The 22,959-nt window shown below is 38.0% G+C and overlaps 1 protein-coding gene across 1 annotated transcript; it reads left to right on the forward strand.

The window, feature by feature from the left end:
• Positions 1–247: 247 nt before the first annotated feature.
• Positions 248–1,195, forward strand: LOC106848560 (olfactory receptor 1571-like). The gene has a single exon (XM_070500822.1). The coding sequence runs from the start codon at positions 248–250 to the stop codon at positions 1,193–1,195; it is 948 nt and encodes a 315-aa protein (XP_070356923.1).
• Positions 1,196–22,959: the final 21,764 nt, after the last annotated feature.

The raw sequence follows: 22,959 nt of genomic DNA on the forward strand, positions 1-22,959 counted from the left end.
CATGAAGAACCTGTCATTAAAACTGTAGAATACATGACCCTTAAGAAAAAATGTTGATTAGGGCAAAAATTCCATATCAGATGTAGCATGAGGGATCCCCAAAGGGGCCATATCCATAGACATAATAGTAACATGAATTTTTTGACTACAAATGATAAATTGTAGCATTTCAAGTATGTTAGTAATGCGAGTTTGTGTGAAAATTAGTCATTTTATTTCCTTCTTTCCTAGAAGTCACTTCCACCACATGGAACCAGGCAATAATACACAAATTTCAGGATTTCTTCTTCTGGGATTTTCAGAGAAACCAGAATGGCAGCTCCTCATATTTGGGCTTTTCCTCACTATGTACCTGATTACTGTGTGTGGAAATATGCTCATCATCTTGACTGTCAGTTCGGACTCCCTCCTCCACACACCCATGTACTTCTTCCTCTGCAACCTGTCCTTCGTAGATATCTGTTTCACTTCCACCACCATCCCAAAGATGCTGTGGAACATCCAGACACAAAGCAAAGTCATAACCTATGAGGGCTGCATCACACAGATTTATTTTCTCATACACTTTGGAGTGTTGGACATCTTTCTCCTAACAGTGATGGCCTATGACCGGTTTGTGGCCATCTGCCACCCCCTGCACTACACAGTCATCATGAACCACCAGCTCTGTGGACTGATGATTCTGGGATCCTGGATTGTGTGTATCCTGAATTCCTTATTACAAAGCTTAATGGCATTGAGGCTTTCCTTCTGTACCAATTTGGAAATCCCCCACTTTTTTTGTGAACTTAATCAGATGGTCCAACTTGCCTGTTCTGACACCTTTCTTAACAATGTGGTGATGTATTTTGCAGCCGTCCTGCTGGGTGGGGGTCCTTTTGCTGGTATCCTTTACTCTTACTCCAAGATAGTTTCCTGCATACATGGAATCTCATCAGCTCAGGGGAAGTACAAAGCATTTTCCACCTGTGTGTCTCACCTCTCTGCTGTCTCCTTATTTTATTGTACAGTCTTAGGAGTGTACCTCAGCTCTGCTGCCACCCACAGCTCACACTCAAGTGCAATAGCCTCAGTGATGTACACTCTGGTCACACCCATGCTGAACCCCTTCCTCTACAGCCTGAGGAACAAAGACATAAAGAAGGCTCTCAAATCATTCTTTGTGAAGGAAACTACAATATTGTCCCAGCACTGAAGAAGTGCCCATGTTTGCAGAGGTCAAAACCTCAGGGACAGAAGATATGATCATTTGATCAGAGGTTTGAAGTGATATTGTTCTTTCTATTTATTTCCTGGTATTTCTACTTCTTTCACCTCAACTTCTCTATTCAAGTAACTCCCTTTATTAAGCTTTCTGCTCTCTTTGATAACTAACATTTTTTCCCTTTGTTGTTTTCTTACTTTTCAAAATTTATTCCAGTCATGGATCAGAATATTTGTAAATTCCAATTTGCTTAATGAAACAGCATGGATTTTTTTTTAGAATATTTTTTCTCAAATGACATATATCATAACAAATAATTTTTCTTTTGTTTTACCAAAAGAATTATCATGAATTGTATTGCTTGTATGGAAAAAAAAACTGCACTTGATGACCAAGGCAGTTTGTATAATTTTATAATAGAGGAACTCTGAGAGCACAATTTTCACTTTATGCCAGGCATTCCTTTGTATGTCACTGTCTCAACTGCTCCTCCAGGTAATGTAGACTGTAACACACTGTGGTGATGTGTAATTGGTCACTGGGTTTTATTCTCCTCATTAGGGTCTTATGTTCTTTCAGTCTGGTGTCCACAAGGCCCACCCTAGTCACTGGCAAAATGCCCATCAAGCACATTTTTCCCAGAGGACTTTTCATTGAAGGACAGGTTTCAATAAACACAGTGAGTTAATATGACCTTAGAATCACAGAGGACTTTCAATTTTATGAAGTCAAACTTACAACAACACCTTGTATTCTGTGCAGAATATTTATTTTTTTCTCTGTACATCTACTCATTGGAGTATGGAGGATTGGTAGCCATGTGTAAATGGTTTTGTATTTTTGAAGAAGGATTAATTGATGTTTTTCTACTTTTTATTGAATTAGCTTTTGTTTCTGCTTGCAAACTTCCAGTGTTATTTACAACACAAACGCTTTCATTGCTATAAAGAAAAAATGTTTTCCCCCTTCTAGGTATTGTCATCACTATGAAAGGGATGTTGAATGATCATTATCATTATCATCCATTATGCTCAGGATATCTATCTTTTATGATTAAAGAATGACCCAAAAGAGAGCTTGACTTCCTGTCCAGCCATGTGAATCTGGGTCCCAGTTTTCCTGAACAAACATGCATGTCCTTTCAGTCTTTCCTGGTTACCTGGAAATGAACCCTTATGAGAGGTTTAAAATACAGTTGTCTAAAATAAAATGAAATAACAGAGTAACTACGGATGCTGTCTTCAACAATAAGAACAAATGCCAAGAATAATCAGGAGCAGATTATTATAATGGTCCTCCCTTCTGTTCAATTTGTTTATTGAATCAGTTACCTGTTGCTTCATAACAAGCCATCCTGAAAGAAACAGATTTAATATACTACCTTTATTACCAAAGGGATTGCATGGTGGGGAGTTGTTCTGAGCTCTGCTGATCTCATCGTGGGTCTGCAAGCTGTGAGTCTCCACATTGTGTCTCTAAGGCTCATCCATGATATTGTGTGAGGCCATGTTGCTCTTCTCACTTGAATCAATATATGATCAGTTAACTCTGTTTCTATATATATATCTATATATATTTTGAGTAAGATTAGCCCTGCATTAACATCCCCCACAAATCCTCTTCTTGTTGGTGAGGAAGACTGGCCCTGAGCTCACATCCGTGCCCATCTTCCTCTACTTTATATGTGGGACGCCTGCCACAGCTGGCTTGACAAGTGGTGCCATGTCCGCACCCGGGATCCGAATCAGTGAACCCCAAGCCACCGAAGCAGTTTTACCCAAAAAAAGTGGATCAAGTGTAAATTGCTTTAATTTACTTCTACTGTCCCTGTATCCATTGATGACACTTTTTTTCCACCCAGGTAGACGAGATGTCTCCTACCGCTGCTCAGTGTGAAGCAGTTGCTTGTGCTCTGGATCCTGTCCTGATCTCGGCACCTCTAGAATTTTCCCTTCTTAAGTAATTTGTTGAAGAATAATTACATACTACAAAGTGCACATATTTTACATGTATAACTTGATGAATTAAAAGAGGCATACAAAAATTATGCTACACACACTACATTTCCATTTGTGTAAAATTTAAGAAAGTTCACAATAAACTTTAATGACCTTTTAAGGTAGTTGTTAAAATTGGCTGAGACTTAGTCTTGCCCAAGTCCCCACCCCTGGGGCAGAAACCCACAAACAGGGGGACCTCACAAACCTGGAGCTTCTCCCCAAGGAGTGAGGGACTCACACCCCAATTCAAGCACCTCAACTCTGAAGATCTGTATTTGCAAGACAAGCCTCCAAAACATCTGAATTTGAAAACAATTGGGAATTATGACCATGAGCCCAAATGGATACAGAAAATGGAGAAACTGCTTTTAAGGCGTTTGGGCAAGTACTCACTTGCTTCAGTGTCCAACGCAGAAGCAGCAGTCTGAAAAGTGCCCAGACCATATGTGAAGGGGAATAATTTGCCAACCTTAATGCATCCACCAGAGGGGGAGTGCTCTGTCAAGGTTCTTTCTGAGGAAGGAGGCACTGGTGGGTACCATTTTTGCGTTCTCCCTTTGCTTTGGTTAAGTTCCCTCACTGATCTCCCCTCTGCCTCGCTAAAGTGTCAGGCACCCCTCTTGTTCCCCCTCTGCCTTGCTAAAGCCAGTGCATGCCATCCCTGACACCCCCACTGCCTAGCTAATGCCTGCAGGCACACTTCATGAGCTCTCCTTCTGCCACACTCCATAGTGCCAGTGTCTTGTGCAGGGGAGATTGTACATATACCTGGTACCCATGCTTTTTATTGTACCTACAGAGCCCCAGTTTTTAAGGTAGGAGCCTAGGGGACACCACTTGGAAAGCTGGCTCACGAGGCCAGGGGGGCTTGAGCTCTTGGGTCCCATGAACTGTAACCATCAGAGAGACAGTTCTTGGCTGGCAGCCACCCCAGGACACTTCACTGATGGAAGACTGAAACATGGCACATACTTTTTCCGAAAAAAGAGCCCTATTTACTTTCCCAGGTGCTTTGGCCTGACAAATTGTGGTCTACCATATTCATAAAGGCCAGGGGAGGCATTCCTAAGGAACAGAGGCCAGGGATGCAGTCTTTGGGCTCTCCCTCTGCCCTGCTCCAGCCTTCTGGTATCTCCCAGAAAGGAGTTTATACCCTTGTCTGGTGCTCCATTTTTTGCCGCTGCTGCCAGGGGACATCTCTATATCACCCGGCTCTGGAACCCAGCAGAGCTTATGTACACTGGCCCCTCAAGAATATAAAAAACAGAAAAAATGTCATTAAACAGAAACTGCCCTCAGGGCACAGCAAGGAGCAGGAGGCCCAGGAGCTCAGTCTCTCTGTGAAAGAGGCTTACAGCTTATCACTGCAGCTGCTGCCTGAGGGGCAGGCTTCTACTATAACACACATCTAAGGGCTCACCACAACCTACCCAGAGGTCTCAGAAGATAGGCCCTATCTAACACTCTCTTTACTGCATCTGGTCCACCAGTGTCTCTGGGTGGGGGTTCCTCATGTCTGATGCGCCTGGTTTACATCCAGTACCTCAGCTTCTGTTGATACTCAACAAGGGACTCTCCTTCATTGACTGGCTCTCAAACAGTGTCGACTGGAGGCACCTTCTTTGAACTCTCTCTGTCTTACCACAGCTCACTGGTACCTCCCAGAAAGGAGCTTATACACTTGGCATCTAGAGTCCTGGTTTTCCCAACTGTTGCACAAAAGACACTTCCAGATCACCTAGCCTGGAGGCTGGCAAGGTTTATGATGGTGGTCCCACAGGACTCTATACACTTGCATATTTTAAAACCTGCTGTCTGAGGTCTTATTTCAATTTGCCAGAAATTAGATGCTGACTAAGCTTCTGCCATTTGGAACACTGACAGGTCTTGGCACACCTACAACAACAGGAAGCTATGAAAAATAAAACAGGATGATTGGACATCATAAAGATTTGAGAGAAAACCAAGAATTAAGGCAAGGATAAACAATAAGTTTCATCTTCCACATGAGGCCATTCTTTCAAGATGGGGAAAAGTAACTGTTTCACCCAATTCATAGAAAAGACACAGATAATCAAGCAAAATGGGGACAAAAAAGAATATGTTAAGAACAGAAAAACAAGTGAAAACCTCAGAAAAAAATTTGATAAAACAGAGATAAGTAATTTTCCTGATAAAGATATCAAAATAATGGTCATAAAGGTGCTCTTCAAACTCAGGAAGAAGAGATGAACACATTGAGAATTTCAACAAAGAGGTATAAAGTTTAAGAAAGTACCAAATGGAATACACAGAGCTGAACAAAACAATAACTGAACTGAAAAATACACTCCAGGGGTTCAACATCTGATGAGATGAAGCAGAAGAAAGGATCAGTGCCCTCAAGGACAGGACAGTGGCACATACCCAAACAGAGCAGCAAAAAGAAAAAAGAATTATAAAAAGTCACCATACATTGAGACAACATCAAATAGAATAACATCCACATTATAGGGGTACCAGAAGGAGAAGAGGGAGAGAAAGGGACAAAAAATTTATATTTGAAGAAACAATGACTGAAAACTTTCCTAACCTTGGGAAGGAAACAGACATCCAGATCCAGGAAGTCCTGAGAATTCTAAATAGGATGAACCCAAAGAGATCCACACTCAGATGCAGTATAATTAAAATGTCAAAAATTACAGATAAAGAGAAAATCTTAAAAGCACCATGACAAAACCAACTTGTTTCATGCAAGGGAACCAACATATTAATATCAGCAGATTTTTAAGCAAAACCTTCTCAGCCAGAAAAGAGAGGCACAATTTATTCAAAGTGCTGATAAAAAAAAAATGGTTTCCACCAAGAATACTTTACCTGGGAAAGTTTTCATTTAGAATTGAGGAAGAAATAAAGAATTTTCAGGACAAGCAGAAGCTAAAAGTGTTCATCACCACTAAACCAGCCTTACAAGGAATGTTAAAGGGACACCTTTAAGCTGAAAAAAGGCACTAATTAGCAACAACAAAACATATGAAATTATAAATCTCACTGTTAAGGTAAATATATACCAAAGGCAGTGAATTAATCACATATAAAGCTGGTATGAAGATAAAGACAAAAGTAGTAAAAATAACTATAACTACAATAATAGGTTAAGGGATACACAGAATAAAATGATGTTAAATGTGACATCAAATTATGAAACATGAGGAGAGAGCAAAAATGCAGTTTTATAATGTGCTCTAACTTGTTATCAATATAAAGTAGACTGTTATAAATATAGCTTGCTTTATGTAAGCTACATGGTAACCACAAAGCAAAAACCTATAGTAGATAAACAAAGATAATGGGAAAGGAATCTAAGCATAATAGTGAAGAAAGTCATCAAACCATAAAAGAAGAGACCAAGAGAAGAAGAAAGTAACAGAGAGTAACTACTGAAACAGCCAGAAAATAATTTTAAAAACAGCAGTAAACACACACTTGTCAATAATTGCTTTGAATGCAAATGTACAAAATTCTCCAGTCAAGAAACACAGAGTGGCTGAATGGATCTAAAAATAAGACCCATCTATATGATGCCCACAAGAGACTGAATTCAGATGTAAGAATATACACACACTGAAAGTTAAAAGATGGATAAAAGATGTTGTATTCCAATTAAAACCAAAAGAAAGCTGAGATAACTATGCTTAATTTCATACAAAATAGGTTTTAATACAAAGACTGCAGTAATATACAAAGAGGGCATTACATAATGATAAAGGGGTCAATCCAACAACAAGATCTACCATTTATAAATACTTATGCAGCCAACGTAAAAGCACCTAAATATAAAAAGCCAATATTAAAGACAGAAATTGACAGCAATAAAATAATTGTAGAGGACTTTAATACCCCACTTACATTAATGGATAAATCATCAAGACAAGAAGGAAAATTCAGCCTTAAATATCACACTAGGCCAGATGGACTTAATCAATATATATAGAACATTCCACCCAAAAGCAGTGGAACACACATTCTTTTCAAGTGTGCATGAAACATTCTGCAGGATAGATCATATGGTAGGCCAAAAATAGTCTCAATAACTTTAGGAAGGTTGAAATCACATCAAGCATCTTTTCCAACCACAATGGTGTGAAACTGGAAATCAGTTACAAGAAGAAAACTAGAAATCGCAAATATGTGGAAATAAAACACCACTTTACTGAACAACTAATATGTCAAAAAATAAGTCAAAAGAGAAATTTAAAAGTACCTGGAGACAAATTAAAATGTAAATATCACATACCCAAATTTATGATATTCTGCAAAGCATTTCTAAAAGGGAAGTCACAGTGATACAGACATACCTTGGGACAGAAGAAAAATCTCAAATAAACAATCTAACTTGACATTTCAAGGAAGTGGGAAAAGAACAAACGAAGCCCAAAGGTAGTAGAAGGAAGGAAATAAAGATCTCAGAGGGAAATAAATGAAATAGAGGGAAAAAAAGATCAATATAACTAAAAGGTGGGTCTTTGAAAAGACAAGCACAGTTTATAAACCTTTAGCCAGGCTCCACAGCCACAAACAAAGACAGGACTTGACTGCATGACATCTGAAATGAAAGAGGAGACATCACAACTGATACCACAGAAATGCAGTATCGTGAGACACTACATGAACAATTATACACCAGGAATTGGACTACCTAGAAGAAATGGTTAAATTCCTAGAAATATACAGCCTTCCAAGCCTGCAGCATGAAGAAATAGAAAATCTCAATAAACCAATTGCTAGCAAGAAGATTGATATGGTAATCAAAAACCAACAAAAGAGTTAAAGACCACATATTAAAAATAGAATTATACCAATCCTTCTCAAACTCTTCCAAAAACCTGAGGAGGACAGAATACTTCCAAAGTCATTTTACAATTCCAACATTACCCTAATACCAAAACCAGGCAAGGATACCACAAGAAAAGAAAATTACCGGCCAATGTCCATAATGAACATAGATGCAAAAATCCTCAATAAACTATTAGCAAACCAAATTCAACAATACATTAAAGGGATCATGTATTATGATCAAAGTGGGAGTTGTTCCCAGGATGGAAGTGTGGTTTACCATTTGTAAATAGATAAACATGATACACCACATTAACTAAATGAAGGAGAAAAAATCATATGATCATCCCAATAAATGCAAAAAAGGCACTTGACAAAATGCAGCTTCCATTTATAATAAAAACCCTCAACAAGGTGTGTATTGAGGGAATGTACCTCAACAGACAGGCTATAAATGACAAGCCCACAGATAACATCCTACTCAACGGTGAAAAGCCTGAAGCTTTTCCGCTAATCAGGGACAAGGCAAGGATGCCCAATCTTGTCACTTTTGTTCAACACACGATTGGAATTCCCAGCTAGAGCAATTAGGCAAAAAAGGGGAAGAAATAAAATGCATCCAAATTGAAAAGAAAGAAGTAAAACTGTCAATATTTGCAGATGGCATGATTTTATATACAGAAAACCATACAGACTCCACCAAACCACCATTAGAACTAATAAAACAAATTCAATAAAGTTGCATGATAAAAAATAAATATGCAAAAATCTATCGTGTTTCTACACACTAACGACAAACTCTCAGAAGGAGAAATATTTTAAAAAGTTCCCATTTACAATTTCATCAGAAAGAACAAAATTGTCTCTGCTCTGACGCATCAGTTGCTCGTATTGTGTTCCTCCTTTGCTGTTTTTACTGAAAAAATTGACCTGTCACTTTAATATTCTTCACATGCAAGTCCTTGCTTTAAACAAAAACCAAAGTGAAGTTTCCTCTGCATACTTTGTGCTAATAAATCACCCTTCATATATATTTGCAACATGCTTCACATCTCTGTTAGTCTTTACTTTTTACTTTGGTGTTTTTTGATTAGATTTATTTCTCAAAGTTGCATCCCCTTTAGCCATCATCTGGAGGCATTCTTCTTCACCATTTGACCATTATCTGTATCTTCCATAAGCATATTTGAATCTTTATATAAGAAGAAATTATAACTTTAGACACTGCTTCCTCTCTGGATTTTTAAAAGGCTTTCTATTATATTCTTTTATTTCCAAGTCTTTGGCAATTTAATCATGAATTAGTGACCCATGCTGATACCATTCAAGTATTAATAGTTTATATGTAAATCAAATTAGTTTGAAACTTTCAATCTATTTTGTTTTCTACAGTTGTTTTAAAAGCACTAAACTTAACCTAATTTCTTTCTTACTGTCATTCTTCCTTCCTTAAGTTCCTACTTTCTTTTAGAAGTTTTCTTTCTGTATATACATCAATACATATTTACATACTTTTAATTTAAATACATAAATAGGATACTGTGCAGAAGATAAGTACTCTTAACATTTTAGGACAATCGTCTATTCCAGCTTGTCTCTCCCTTTCCTTCTTACCCAATGTTACCTTATGGACATCCCTCTAACCAAAACCTGTAACAATGATTCATTACTTTGGTGGGCTCATAATATTTCACGGTATGGCTGTGCTATTTACACTTTTGATGGTCTTTCACATTGTTTATAACAATTGATACTATACCAATCAGCAAATATATTTTGAAGTGGTTAAATTTAAACTGTGGTTCTAACCAGGAGCAATTTTGTCCCCCAGGGGACATTGAGCAGTGTCCAGAGACATTTTATGCTGTGACATTGGAGAGGTGTAGGTGGAAGCCAGGGACGTTCTAGACACTCTGCAACGCACAGGACAGACCCCACCACAGAGGATGATCTGTCCCAGGATGCAAATCATACTGAGACTAAGAAATTCTCACCTAAAGAATATCTGCATTTTTAATCTTTATAGCTGAGATCTAAAACATTACTTAATTCTCACATCCACTCCATAATGTAGATGGAATTTCCTGAGTTTATAGACAAAAAAAAAAAAAAGAGGCCTAAAATTTTATTTCCTGCCAAGAGGGAAATAATCAAGAGGCGTGTGTAAACGTGTGTAGGCAAAAGCTGAACTATTGAGTCCATTTGATGACAATGTCAGACCTGAGGTGTGTGGGAGGCTTCTTGGTGGAGAAGCCCTCAAAATATCTACATCTGATCCTGTACTGGACCAAACATTGATACTTAGAGTCAACCACAGACCAAAACGTGTAGCATTAGGATCAATGGGGAACTAGTTACAAATGTAGAAAGTCTGGCCTCACGTTAGATGTGCTGAATCCAAATTTGCATCTGAACAAGATCACAAGTGATTCACATACCCATTAATGTTGGAGAAATTCTTGTCTAGAATAGCATTCACAATCTTCTCACTGTTGACATTTATGCTTGAGAATTTCTTTGTGGTGGGGATATCCTGTGTGTTATAGAATGTTCAACAACATTCCTGGCCTCAACCCTTTAGGTGGCAGTAGTACTTCCCCAGTTATAGAAAGCAATAATGTCTCTAGACAATGACAAGTGTCCTTGCTGGGAAGATCACCCCTGGTAGAGAACCACTGACCTAGAGTATGAGAACAGAAATAACTTGGAATTCAAAGAAATCTCATCCCTTACTCAGTCATAACTTGGGGAAAATCATTTTACCCTTCTGAGCTCTGTTTCTGCAAAAGAAGACAAGTTTATGATAGTACTGACCGCAGAGAATGGACATTAGTAAAACTTAAATGAGCAAACTCACACCAGGATGTTAGCTCTGTCCATGGTTCATAAAAAGATCTAAATGTATCTTATAATTAAGTAATATTGTTTCAAATAAAGGATTAAAAGACAGCTTTACTTTGTGTTAAGAGCATGAAACTCATAATTGATTTATCAAAAGTATCATGAAGCCAAAGGTTATAGTACCCATGGTTTCACATCAATGATCATACCCACGGTTTCACATCAATGATTATACCCATGGTTTCATATCAAAGAAACACACCTCCCTCCCTTGTTGAAGAGGGGAAGAGAAATTTTGGGGAGACATTAGGAATTGTTCCCTGCCACAAGTCAATACTTTGGAGAACAAAGGGACCTAGCCAAAACAGATTCATCAGTCTCAGATTTGGAAAAAACATTAACTCAAGATTGGGATAAGATGCAAGGAGGTTTAGACCTCCAGAAGACAGGGAAATTCTTGGAGAAGTTGTAATAAAAACTAGATATACCTTGACTTCTAATCTGGTCTCTTGAGCACAGAGAGTCAGCAGGAATAATTTTCTTTGTGTCCATATCAGTGTCCCACAGAAAATGATGTGCTCAGAGACGGGAGCAACATTGGAAACAGTGCCTAGTGAGCAGACGGAGAGAGCTGTAAACATCTCCTCTGCTGCAGGCCATCAGCATGTGCAACACTGAGCTGAATCAACATGCTTGCTGCTTTTGGAGGCCTATGTCTTGCTGGGGAACTGATGTTTCACTCCTTCCTGCTGTCCTCTCTGGGAACAGAGCTTCAGTCTCCATCATCAACCATCCAGGAAGGAATTCAGACTTCCACATGGACCCCTTCCTCTCAGAGACTCCATCCAGGTGAGTCTGAGAGCTCAGCAGGTACCTTATGAAAGGTTCAGAGAAAGTGGGAGAGGAGAAGTTTTACCTCAGGTCACCTGAGAGCCAAAGCAGCCTTGCCCAGAACTGAGAGATTGTCATGTTTGTTTGCTAGGTAGACTGACTAATTTACAATTAATTTATTTAGTATAACAAAAAGAGAAGTGTCTTTTGGACTCAGAAATATAAAGATAATTGTTGTAATTAAGTGATGGGAAAGGACATGTAGGTGGAATGAATGAAAAAGGAATGGGAGGTGTAAAGTGGCTCCAGTAAAATTAAAACCTATCTGAGGAGCTTTGCACTGAAGAGGAGCTGTAAAATAGAGTGTAAGGTTTTAAGGCCTGTGCAGTGAACTGATTGCAGTTTTTAAAAATGTTTAAGATGGAATGCATTTGAGCATGTTCTGTATTTACTAGGAATCCCAGATCGAGAAAGTAGATGTTACTTTGCAACAGCAGTCTTGGCATGCATTTCACAGTATTGTCTGGCATGTTGGGTATTCACATAAAAAATTAGATTTAGTATGCAAAAAGAATTATGCTAATGAGTTTTACTTTAAAACTATTTCATTATCTAGACCTGGAGGAGCAACAGAAACATCTGAGAGGTAGAAGAAAAATTTGGCTTCAGCTCATCACCAGCGATAATCATTCACTAACCAAAATTTTTTAACTATGTCAAGCATGTTACATGTATTGACTAAATCTGCTCACCATCTCCAGGCAAAGGACACTGCCATCCCTACTAGCAGAGTGAGAACGTTAACACTCAGAATGGTCTGATTGGTCTCCTTGGACAAACAGCTAATATGTGGTAGATCCAAGTTCAAAACTCCATTTTCCATTTCCAACTTGTTGCATTTAATATCATTTAGAAAGTCATTTACCATTTCATCTTTTAAAATTCCCCACTATTTAACCAGCCCTGATGCCCTAGTGGTTAAAGTTTGGCATTCACTGCTGCCACGGCCATGGTTTGCTTCCAGGTTGCAGAACCACCCGTCTGTTGGGTGCCATGCTGTGGTGGTGGCCCACATAGAAGACCAAGAATGACTTACTAATAGGATATACAACCATGCACTGGTGCTTTGCAGTGGAGAATAAATGAGGAAGATTGGCAACAGATATGAATCTATCCTTGCGAAAAAAAAAATCCTCTACTATTTAATGTAGTATTTTTTTGTTATAAAAGGAGGGTTTATTCCCTTTCTTATTTTTTCTAGTGGGATGTTCAATCAGTAAGTGTCTTAACATTGTAAGATACCATTCCTTTTTTCTGAGAATTAATTGATTTTTCTGCTGTATTGTTTGTTCTGGCCATCAAAGGGATATAAGTGTGCTGGAATGCTGCCAGAACCACGGAAGCTTTCTCCACATCACAGTCTCGCAGGGTCACCTGGGCATTTTAGATCTTCTTTTTCCAATCGTGTCTATTTCTTTCCTCTCTATGGTTGTGAAGTGCTTTTCATCTTTTCTTACATACAGAAAACAAAATGGTCATAGGGCTATGGAGCCTCATGCTTACATGTTCATGAGAGGATTTATAACTGGAATTTGGGTACTATTTTTACATTCTCTAAGGTAAAGATTGTCTACTGTTGACAGCTTCCTTGCTTCATTTATTTCCTACTTATTGTGGCTGGAGAGAGAAGAGCCTTGCAGTAACATGTCCCCTGGAGGTCATAGTGCACTGCGTGTGTTTTTGTTGTGTGTATATCTGTGTATTTTGCGAGGCATGAGCAGTTCTCAGTGGAGTGGCACCTAGCCCATGTATTCCAAAGTGTGACCCTGAAGATACAGACGCCAGAATGTCAGCCGACAGAGGAAAATGAGGGGATAATTTCCACCCAGAGGATTCCTCCGGAACAAAATTAAGAAGTGCAGGGAACAATGTGAAGAAATGACTCCTTGCGTCTTGCAGTTCCAGCTGTGCTGGGGGACCACCTCATTTCCCAGCATCCTCTGACACCATCTCCCATCGCCCTCCCTCCTGCTCCTTCCCCTCACCATTCTGGCTTCATCTGAGTCTTGAAGATCTGAGAGAAGCATCTTCCTTAGTGTCTCTCCTTTGGCTCTTTCTCCTACAGGGCACACACTTCCCCAGACAATCTCATCTCCCATTTGTCTTCCTTGTATGCAGATTTTCCTGAATTCCCAGTAAAAAATAACACCTCAATTGACTCTTTTTAATACCTCCTTTTTTCTTCATAGCACCTGTCACCATGTGACATGATATATGATGTTTATCTGCTTATATTCTTTCACAACTATTACGTTTTTGGGTTTTTGTTTCTCAGCATCCTATACTTTTTGCCTAGAAGACAGTCAGTACTCAACAAGTATTCCTCAAGGCATGAAATAATATGTACTGAAAATTGTATAATACTTGACGTCTTGGGGAAAAATCTGAGTGGGACAGGAATTTATAATCAGACATGTCAGGGGAGATCCTTTAAATGGTATGAGGTCCATACAAAGAATATGTATTGATCTCTTGACTGTAATATATAACTATAGCATTTTTCACTATTGCTAATGTCCATTTGTGTGAAAATTAATCATGCTATTTTTTCATTCCTAGTTGTAACCTTTACTACATAGTTCCAGGCAATGATACTTAAAATTCAAAATGTTTTCTTTCAGAACTATGAAAAGAACCAGAAATGGTACCACTCATATTTTCGCTTTTCCTGTCCATATACTGGATCACCGTGTTTGGAAACCTGCTCATGAACCTGGCTACCATCTCAGGCTCCCTCCTCCACACACACGTACTTCTTCCTCTCCAAAGTGCCCTTTGTGGACATCTGTTTCACCTCCGTCCCCATGCCAAAGAGGCTAGTGAATATGTAGACACAAAGCAAAGTTGTAACTCATAAAGGCTGCATCAGCCAGATGTAGTTTTACATTCTGTTTGCAGTGTTGGAGAATTTCCATCTGATGGTGATGGCCTGTGATCACATCTGCCACCACCTGCACTACATGGTCATCATGAGCCCCCAGCTCTTTCAACTGCTGTTTCTGGTGTCCTGGTTCATAAGTTCCCTGCATTCTTTGTTAGAAAGCTTAATGGCCTTGTGGCTGTCCTTCTGCACCAATGTGGAAATCCTCCCTATCTTTGGGAAATCAAACAGGTGGTCCGACTTGCCTGGTCTGACACTTTTCTTAATTAAAAATTTTTATTTTCTATTTTACAGCAGTGCTGCTGGATGGTGGTCCCTTCACTGGTATCCATTAATACTACTCTGATACTTTCTTCCATATGTGGAATCTCATAAGCTCAGGGGAAGGATAAAGCACTTCCCACCTGTCTGCCCCCTCTCAATTGTCTCCTTATATTATTGTTCAAGCCTAGGTGTGTACCTTATCTCTGCTTCTGCTCACAGGTCACACTCAAGTGCAACAGACTCGGTGATGTACACAATGGTTACACCCATGCTGAACCCCTTCATCTACAGTCTGAGGAACAAAGACACATGGGGGCTCTGGAAAGAGTCAATCGGATGGTAGGTATAGAAAAGCAAATTGTTTGGGGGATGAAGAATTGTCCATGATTGCAGGTCTCGAAGCCTCAGAACCAGAAATTACTATTCTTTGATCAGATTCTAATTATTTCCTGGAATTTCCACTTCTTTGATTTCTGCCATTTATAGAATTTGTATAACTCACTATTGGAAGCTTTCTGCTCTCTCTGATGTATAGGCAGTTCTCCCCCTTGACCATTTTCTTACTTTCACAAACTTTCCTACATTAGGTCTGTAATATTTGGAAATTCTCATTTGTCTCTTGGGACAATGTGGGTTGCTTAATAATAATTTCTTCGCAAGTCACCTATCATCTCAATTAACTTTTCTTTAGTTTTCCTGAAAGGATGGTCATTAGTTGTATTAATCATACAAAAAAAAAAAACCTACACATGACAGCTAAGGGCATTTATATAATTCATTTCAGCAAAATATGAAACTGCAGTTTTCACTTTGGGTCCACATCTTTTTTGAATTTCACTCCCTTCTCAGCTCTTACTGGTAACGTAGACTTTAATATGCTACAGTTTTATAACTGGCCTCCTGGTTTTTTTCTTATTCAGCTCAGTGTCCAAAATGTCCATGATGGTCCCTGGCAAAAACTCACTATCCAGTATACATCTCCCAGTGGAGTCTACATGGAAAGACAAATTTGCATACATAGATTGACCTAATATGGTCCTAGTATCAGAAATGACCTTAAAAATGAGGAGGCAAAATTTTAAATCACACGTTTTATTACCATGCTAATTTTTTTTTGTGCTCTACATCCACGCATTGAAGTAAGAAGATGGCTGGCCACCAGCGAGGGGTTATTCACTGAAGTGAAGAACTGGTTGGAGTATGTCATGTTCTGTTATTAAGTACCTTCCTGTTTCTACCTGAAAACCTCTAGTTCAGTCTAAAAATATGGGTCTTCCTATTGCTCTATGAAGTATCTCCCATTTTCTAAATTTAGTCATAACTACTAAAGGGACAGTGAATGGACAACACCGAGGCCATTCATTTAGTATCTCCTTCATGCTCAGGAATCTCTTCAATCATCATGATCAAAGGATGACTCACAAGACAGCTTGAATTCCTGCCCTGTGATGCAATTCAGGGTCACCAGTTTTTCTGCCCAAATGTGCATATTCTTCCAAGTTCTGTGGAATGCAACCTCAATAAAGCCACTTGTTAGTGCAATTATCTGAAATAGACTTCAATAACAGAATAATCATGAATGCAATTTTAAATATCAGACCATATGTGAAAAGCAGAAGCAGCAGATTATTATAATCGTGCTTGTCACTGTTTGATTATTGTGTCAGTTAGCTATTGCTGCATGCCAAGCCATCCTAAATCAAGTGGTTTAGCATAACGCCTTTATTATTGAACTGGATAATATCATAGGGAGTTATTTTGAGCTCTGCTCAGATGCTCAGGAGTCTGTAATCAGCTGTGAGTCTCTACATTGTGCATCTGTACCTCATTCATTATGTTGTGAGACTGCAGCATCTCTGTTTTTTACCAATTTATGTCAGTTTATTTATCTATGTAGGTTAATCTTATAGTTTCCAAAACAAAGAGTTTATCAAGTGTGAACTGCCTTAACTCTGCTGTTTTTATATTCCATATATGACATGTTGCTTTCTGTCCAATTAGATGTATTTCCCACGACTGTTAAACTGACTCAGCTCCCTGTGCTCTAAATCCTAACTTGAATCTTGAATCATTAGATTTTTTCCTTTTAATCTAATTTATTGGAGCATAATGACATGCAATAAACTGCATATATTAAAATGTAAAATTTGCATATACCTGAAGTCTATACAATGTTATAAGCCAATATGATCTCAGCAAAATAATTTTAAAAAAATAAATTAGGAGTTGGCCTCATGGCTTAGTGGTTAAGTTCAGCGCACTCTGCTTCAGTGGCCCAAGTTCAGCTCCAAGGCTTGGACCTACACCACTCATTAGTGGCCATGTTGTGATGGTGACCCACACACAAAGTAGAAGAAGATCAGCAACAGATGTTAGCTCAGGGTGAATCTTCCTCAGCAAAAAATAACTAATTAATTAATTGAAGAATAAAAAGCTGGAGGCCTCTCAAGGTAGAGCTGTGTCTTGTATAACCCTGGAACACGGGATGATTTACCCACAATAGATTTGGAATAAATACAGTTGAGTAATTTTTACCTACAGGATCAACACTAAATAAGAATTCTTCTATCCAATTAAACTTTTACAAATGCCAAAAAATATAAATAAATAAAATGCAAAATTTGCTGAATTTAAGGAACCATGCAAAAATTAAGTATAAATACTTCATGGGTCAATTTATATATAATTCAAGAAAGCACATAAACATTTAATTGCTTTGTAATGTAATCATAAAAAAATTGAATCTCCTTGAATCTTACTTTCCTTATTTATGATGGTAGGCTGGGATAAGAAACCTAAATTGGATGGATGCTGTGAGGAATAAATGAAATGTGTGGAAATACTTGAATTTGAAAACTCTTTCACAGTTGAGGACTGTGTGTGTGGATATGTATGTGTGTGTGTTCATACGCAATTGTCTTTCAAATAAACACATGCACACATACATGTAAACAGAGGCCCATTAATAATTTCATGTTTCATGTTGAAAGGAAACTTGAAAGCTGGAGAGGACAGAAAGAAAAAGAATGGATATTTGAATTAAGAAAAATTGAAAGAAGAGAAATTTTGACATAAATATTTAGAGTAAAATGGGTGACCCTCATTTTAATAACGAATTATTTTTTCTATCTTAATGCCCCAAAAGCCTCAAAGCCAGAACCATATTTGTGTTTAGGCAATGGAAAATTCACTGTACCAGCTAATGGAGCCATAATCTCCAAATTGACTTTCATTTTCTTTTTCTATTTAAGGATTTAAGGTGGGATTTCAACACAAAATGGTTTTACCTAAGGGAAGCTAACTGAATGAAGTTAGTGGCTTAAACTCAGTTCCCTTGAACAGACTTTTATTTGGCAAATGTCTGTATTAGATCCCAGTTGCTGCTGTGACAAATTACACTAGTGGCTTAAAACAAACAACTTTGTATCTTAAGGTTCTGGAACTCAGAAGCCTGAAACGATCTTATTGGATAAAAACAAGACGAATGTAGGGCTGAGTTTCTTCTGTCAGCTGCAGGGAAGGACGCATTTATTTTCCTATTTCAGTTTCTAGAGGACAGCTGTGTTCACTGGCTCAGGGTGCTTCCTCCATCTTCAAAGCCAACAGTGTGCATTTTCAAATATCCCGCTGATTTCAATTCTTCATCCTCTCTCTTCCACATTTAGAGGACCATTGTCATTACATTAGCCCAACCTTGATAATCCAAGCTAATCTTCTTATCTTAAGGTAAGGGAAGAGTAACTTTATTCCACTAGTACATCAATCCATTGCTCTGTAAGCTAACATCTTCCAAAGTTCTTGGGGTTGGGATGTGGACATTTTTGGAGACCCTTATTCTGCCTACTACATATTATGACTCATTATATATTATTTGAATTCACTCAAGAGCCATTATATTCAAAAGAATCAAAAACAGAATTTATTACAGCCTCTAGAATGAGTGAAAAATTTCCTTTCAAAATTATATGTAGAGATGATTCTTAGTGTATAAGCCCTAAAACTACATACACCTGATTCAACACAGGAACAGTCCCTGGGCCCACTGTGGACCTGATTAATTAGAATTTGCATTTTAACTACAAGACATGGTTACGCACAATGAAGTTGGAGAAATCTTGGTCTAAAATATGTTATTTAGCCTTCTCACTGTTGATATTTAGGGCTGGATAATTGTTTGTGCTAGGAGCTGTCCTGTGGATTACAGGAGATGAGCAGCATCTGTTTAGATCGTGCTAAATATCCCCAGGGGCAAAATTACCTCTGGCTGAGAACTACTGCACCACAGTTTGAGAACTGGGAGCATCCTGACAGAATTTCCATCAAGACTCCACCCCTTATTTGGTGTATACCTTTGAGCAGAATATTAAATCTCTCTGAGCCCCATCTCTATAATGGAGAACGGGGTCATAACAGTACCACCTCATAGACTGAACTATTGTAAAAATCAAGTCATGTCATCACTTCAATGTGCTAAGTCATGGTGCATAAAATCTAAATGTATTTGTTACAATTGATAAGCATTTTATAATGAGGAATGAATGACATCTGTGAATTTGTGACATAACTATGAAGTTCCTGATTGTTTTGGCAATATTGTCATGAAAACAAAGAGCTTAGTGCCTACGTTTTTATATTAAAGGAATAAAGTCATTGCTCCTCTTAAGAGAAGAATTATAATTTTGTATAGATATCAGGGGTTGTGTCCCCATCAGAAGTCAACACTTTGAAGATCCATAGTGCTAGCAGACAAATTCCTCAGTAGTATACTGTTGAGAAAACTAAAACTCAGAGTTGTGATGAGGTGCTGGGAGGTTTAGATCTGGAGCAGCAGAGTTTGTGGAGAATAAGTAATAAACACTGAATTCACTTGGCCTATAGTGCAATCTCCTAGGACAAAACAGTCAGCAAGAAAAATTTCCATTCTGTCCAGACCAGTGTCCCATAGGGAAATCATGTACTTAGAGGCTAAGAGTAACAGGAGGAAAATGTGCCTAATGAGCAGAGGTAGGGAGCTACAAATATCTCCTCTGCTGCAGTGCCCCAGGGCGTGCAACCTTGGGCTGGACAGGATGACAGTGTTTCTTTTGGAGTCCTAGGTCTGCCTTGGGCACAGAAAGCTTGACTCCTTCCTGCTGTCTTGTCAGGGGACAGAGCTTCAGTCTCCATCATCAACCATCCAGGGAGGAATTCAGACTTCCACACACAGACCTGCCTCTCAGGGACTCCCGGTGAGTCTGAGGGCCCAGTATGTATTTCAGTAAAGCGCCAGAGAGAATCAGAGCTTGCTTGGTGTTTGCTGGCTTGATTACTAAATTAAGGCATTTATTTATGATCCTCAAAAGAGAAGTGAACATTGAAACTGGTAAAAGCAAGTGTCATTTTTGACACTTAAATGAGAGTAGAACATAAGTCCAAGGGTCTTTTTAATTAAGGGGAGCAGGGAAGTAGAGTATTAGCTGTGTGCAGATATACAGTGAAATGAGTGCTTATCTTTTATTTTTAAGATGGGGCGTCTTTGACTGTGTTTCCAAATTGATGAGGAAGACCCAGACCATGGAATGCTTGCAGACACGTCCTTGCAGTGGCAGTGAGACGTGCATTTCGCAGTATCTTCTCTCAGTCTGGGTATTCACATAAAAAAATTAATAGGTAAAAGGAGTATGCTGATGAGCATTACTTTACAATTGTTTCATTACCTGTGAGGTCGTATATAATGTAGGTTAGTTAGCCAGTTACTTTCTCTATTGCAAATTATCTGTGTGAGTTTTTTTCTTTTATAATGTGGGGTCAGAGTGTTTTTACTCATCATTTTGATTGCATTCTTTCAAACAAAAAATTGTTTTTGTCCCCAACTGGCGGTGTCATTTAGTTAGCCTATGTGTGTGTAGATGTATTTGTGGAGAATGTGTGAGTTCATAAATTTTGTTTGGTCAATTCTGTCAGTCAGATTTTTTGTGTTCCATTTGTTTTCATTTGTTTATTTTCTTACTGAAACACTTGAGCTGTCATTTCAATATTCTTCACTTGTGAATCTTTGCCTTAAAGGAAAAGGACCGTGAAAGTTCTTCTACCTCCTTAGAGATAATAAATTACTCTTTTACATATTTCCAACTTGCTTTCACATTTCTGTTACTCCTGATTGTTCCTTTTGGCATTTGGGGATTAGATCTATTTCTGAAACTCACATTTATTTGGGCGTTTGGAAGGCGTTCATCATTAGGAAGACTTTTTTTTTACCCTATGTCTAAGATAACATATATCTCCATAAAATGTTTGAATCCATGTATCTTTATATAGGATGAAATTATAACAGATATTACTTCCCCCCAACATTTGAAGAGCCTTTGGTATATGATTTTATCTCTAAATCTTTGACAATTTAATCTTGGATTAGTGACCTTGTTGCTGTTATTAAACTATTACTATTTTATGTCTTCATATGAATTAGTTATAGACTTTCCTCCAATTCTGTGACATACAGTTGTTTGAAACTACTATGTGAACCTAATTTCATTCTCACTAACATTTTTCCCTAAGATTTTATTTTCATTTAAAACTTCTGTTTCTGTATCATGCACATCTACATACATATTCATATACTTTTATACAAATGTGTGAATAGAACACTAAGCACAACATCAATTTCCTTTGCATTTTAGAGCAGCCTTTTTTTAACCTTATCTGCCATTATTCTTCTTACTCAATAATTCCTTACAGACTTACTCCCAATGAACCAGGGAAATGATGATATATTATTCCAGTGGTTGCACAATATTTACTCATACTTTGTGAAGTCTTTCATTATCTTTATCTGACATTACTATTACAGCAATGCTACAAAAATATTTTGGGATTGTTAAGTTCAAACTGTGGTTCCAATCAGGAGCAATTTTGTCCTCCAGGGGCCATTGAGCGATGCTTGGAGACATTACTGGCTGTCACACTGGGGAAGGGTGGACAGAGGCCAAGGACACTCTAAACAGCCTACAACGCACAGAACAGACCCCAGCACAGAGAATAATCTGGCCAAAAAATGTAAATAGTGCTGAGACTGAAAAACTGAGTTAAAGAATATCTGTACTTTTAAGCATTATAGGTGTCTTCAGATTATTTCCCCAAAGTCATGACACTTTCACACTTCTGCCAGGAAAATTGGAGTACCCTGTTGCCACCTGTTTAAGTTTCCACCCCAATCAATGTGATAGCTGTTTATGTGTTTTCCTGAGCTAATGTGTTTGAAACAGATTTCTTGTTTTTTTGTAAACTATTGCTGAAGTTGACCAAGATTTAGATATTTAATTACCATTTGATTTGTCTATTAATTTCATATGTCCATATATTACTAGCATGTTATTCTAGAGTTAATCAGCTTTTCAAATGATCTTCAAAACTCATTGTGTCTCTACTGACTTTGGTGGGATATTTTGAACATGAATATGTTTTACTCTATATTTAGTTAAATATGTCTATCTTCTTACTTCCAAGTTTTGTGTCTTAATTAAGATGATTTGGCCCCTCCATAGATTTTTATATATAGTTTTCTAGAGGTTTATCTAAAAAGTATCGATTACTCTTACCATAGTAGTTGATTCCTCAGAGATGTTTGTGATATGACTGAGTGGGAATCAACTTCCTTTTCTTCCAGGTCAATATCCATTTTAAAAGACTTATTCAAAAATCCAATCTTTCCTCATATATTGAACTACAACTGTATCATATAGGAAATGTACTCATATACTGACACCTAGTTCCTGAGTCATTCAACAAATAAGCATCAGCTATCTGCCATAATTTCTAGGAACATTATGCATTATATTTTTTATGTCTATTCTTTTGACAATTTAATTAATGTCATGTTTTTATTGTTAAATTATATCTTGTTTTGTTAGTTTTTGATGCTCCACTGAATTTCCTTTAATGCAGTTACTCCGAAGCCACTGTCTTTAACCTGGTCTCATTCTCTTTGCCATTCTTTTTATTTCATGACTTTACTTTTACTTAAGTTTGGTCCTATAGAGTACACATATTAATATACCATACGTTTATGAAAAGAAAAGGTGAAC

This window comes from Equus asinus, chromosome 29, assembly GCF_041296235.1.
Source record: "Equus asinus isolate D_3611 breed Donkey chromosome 29, EquAss-T2T_v2, whole genome shotgun sequence".
NCBI classification, from domain to species: Eukaryota; Metazoa; Chordata; class Mammalia; order Perissodactyla; family Equidae; genus Equus; species Equus asinus.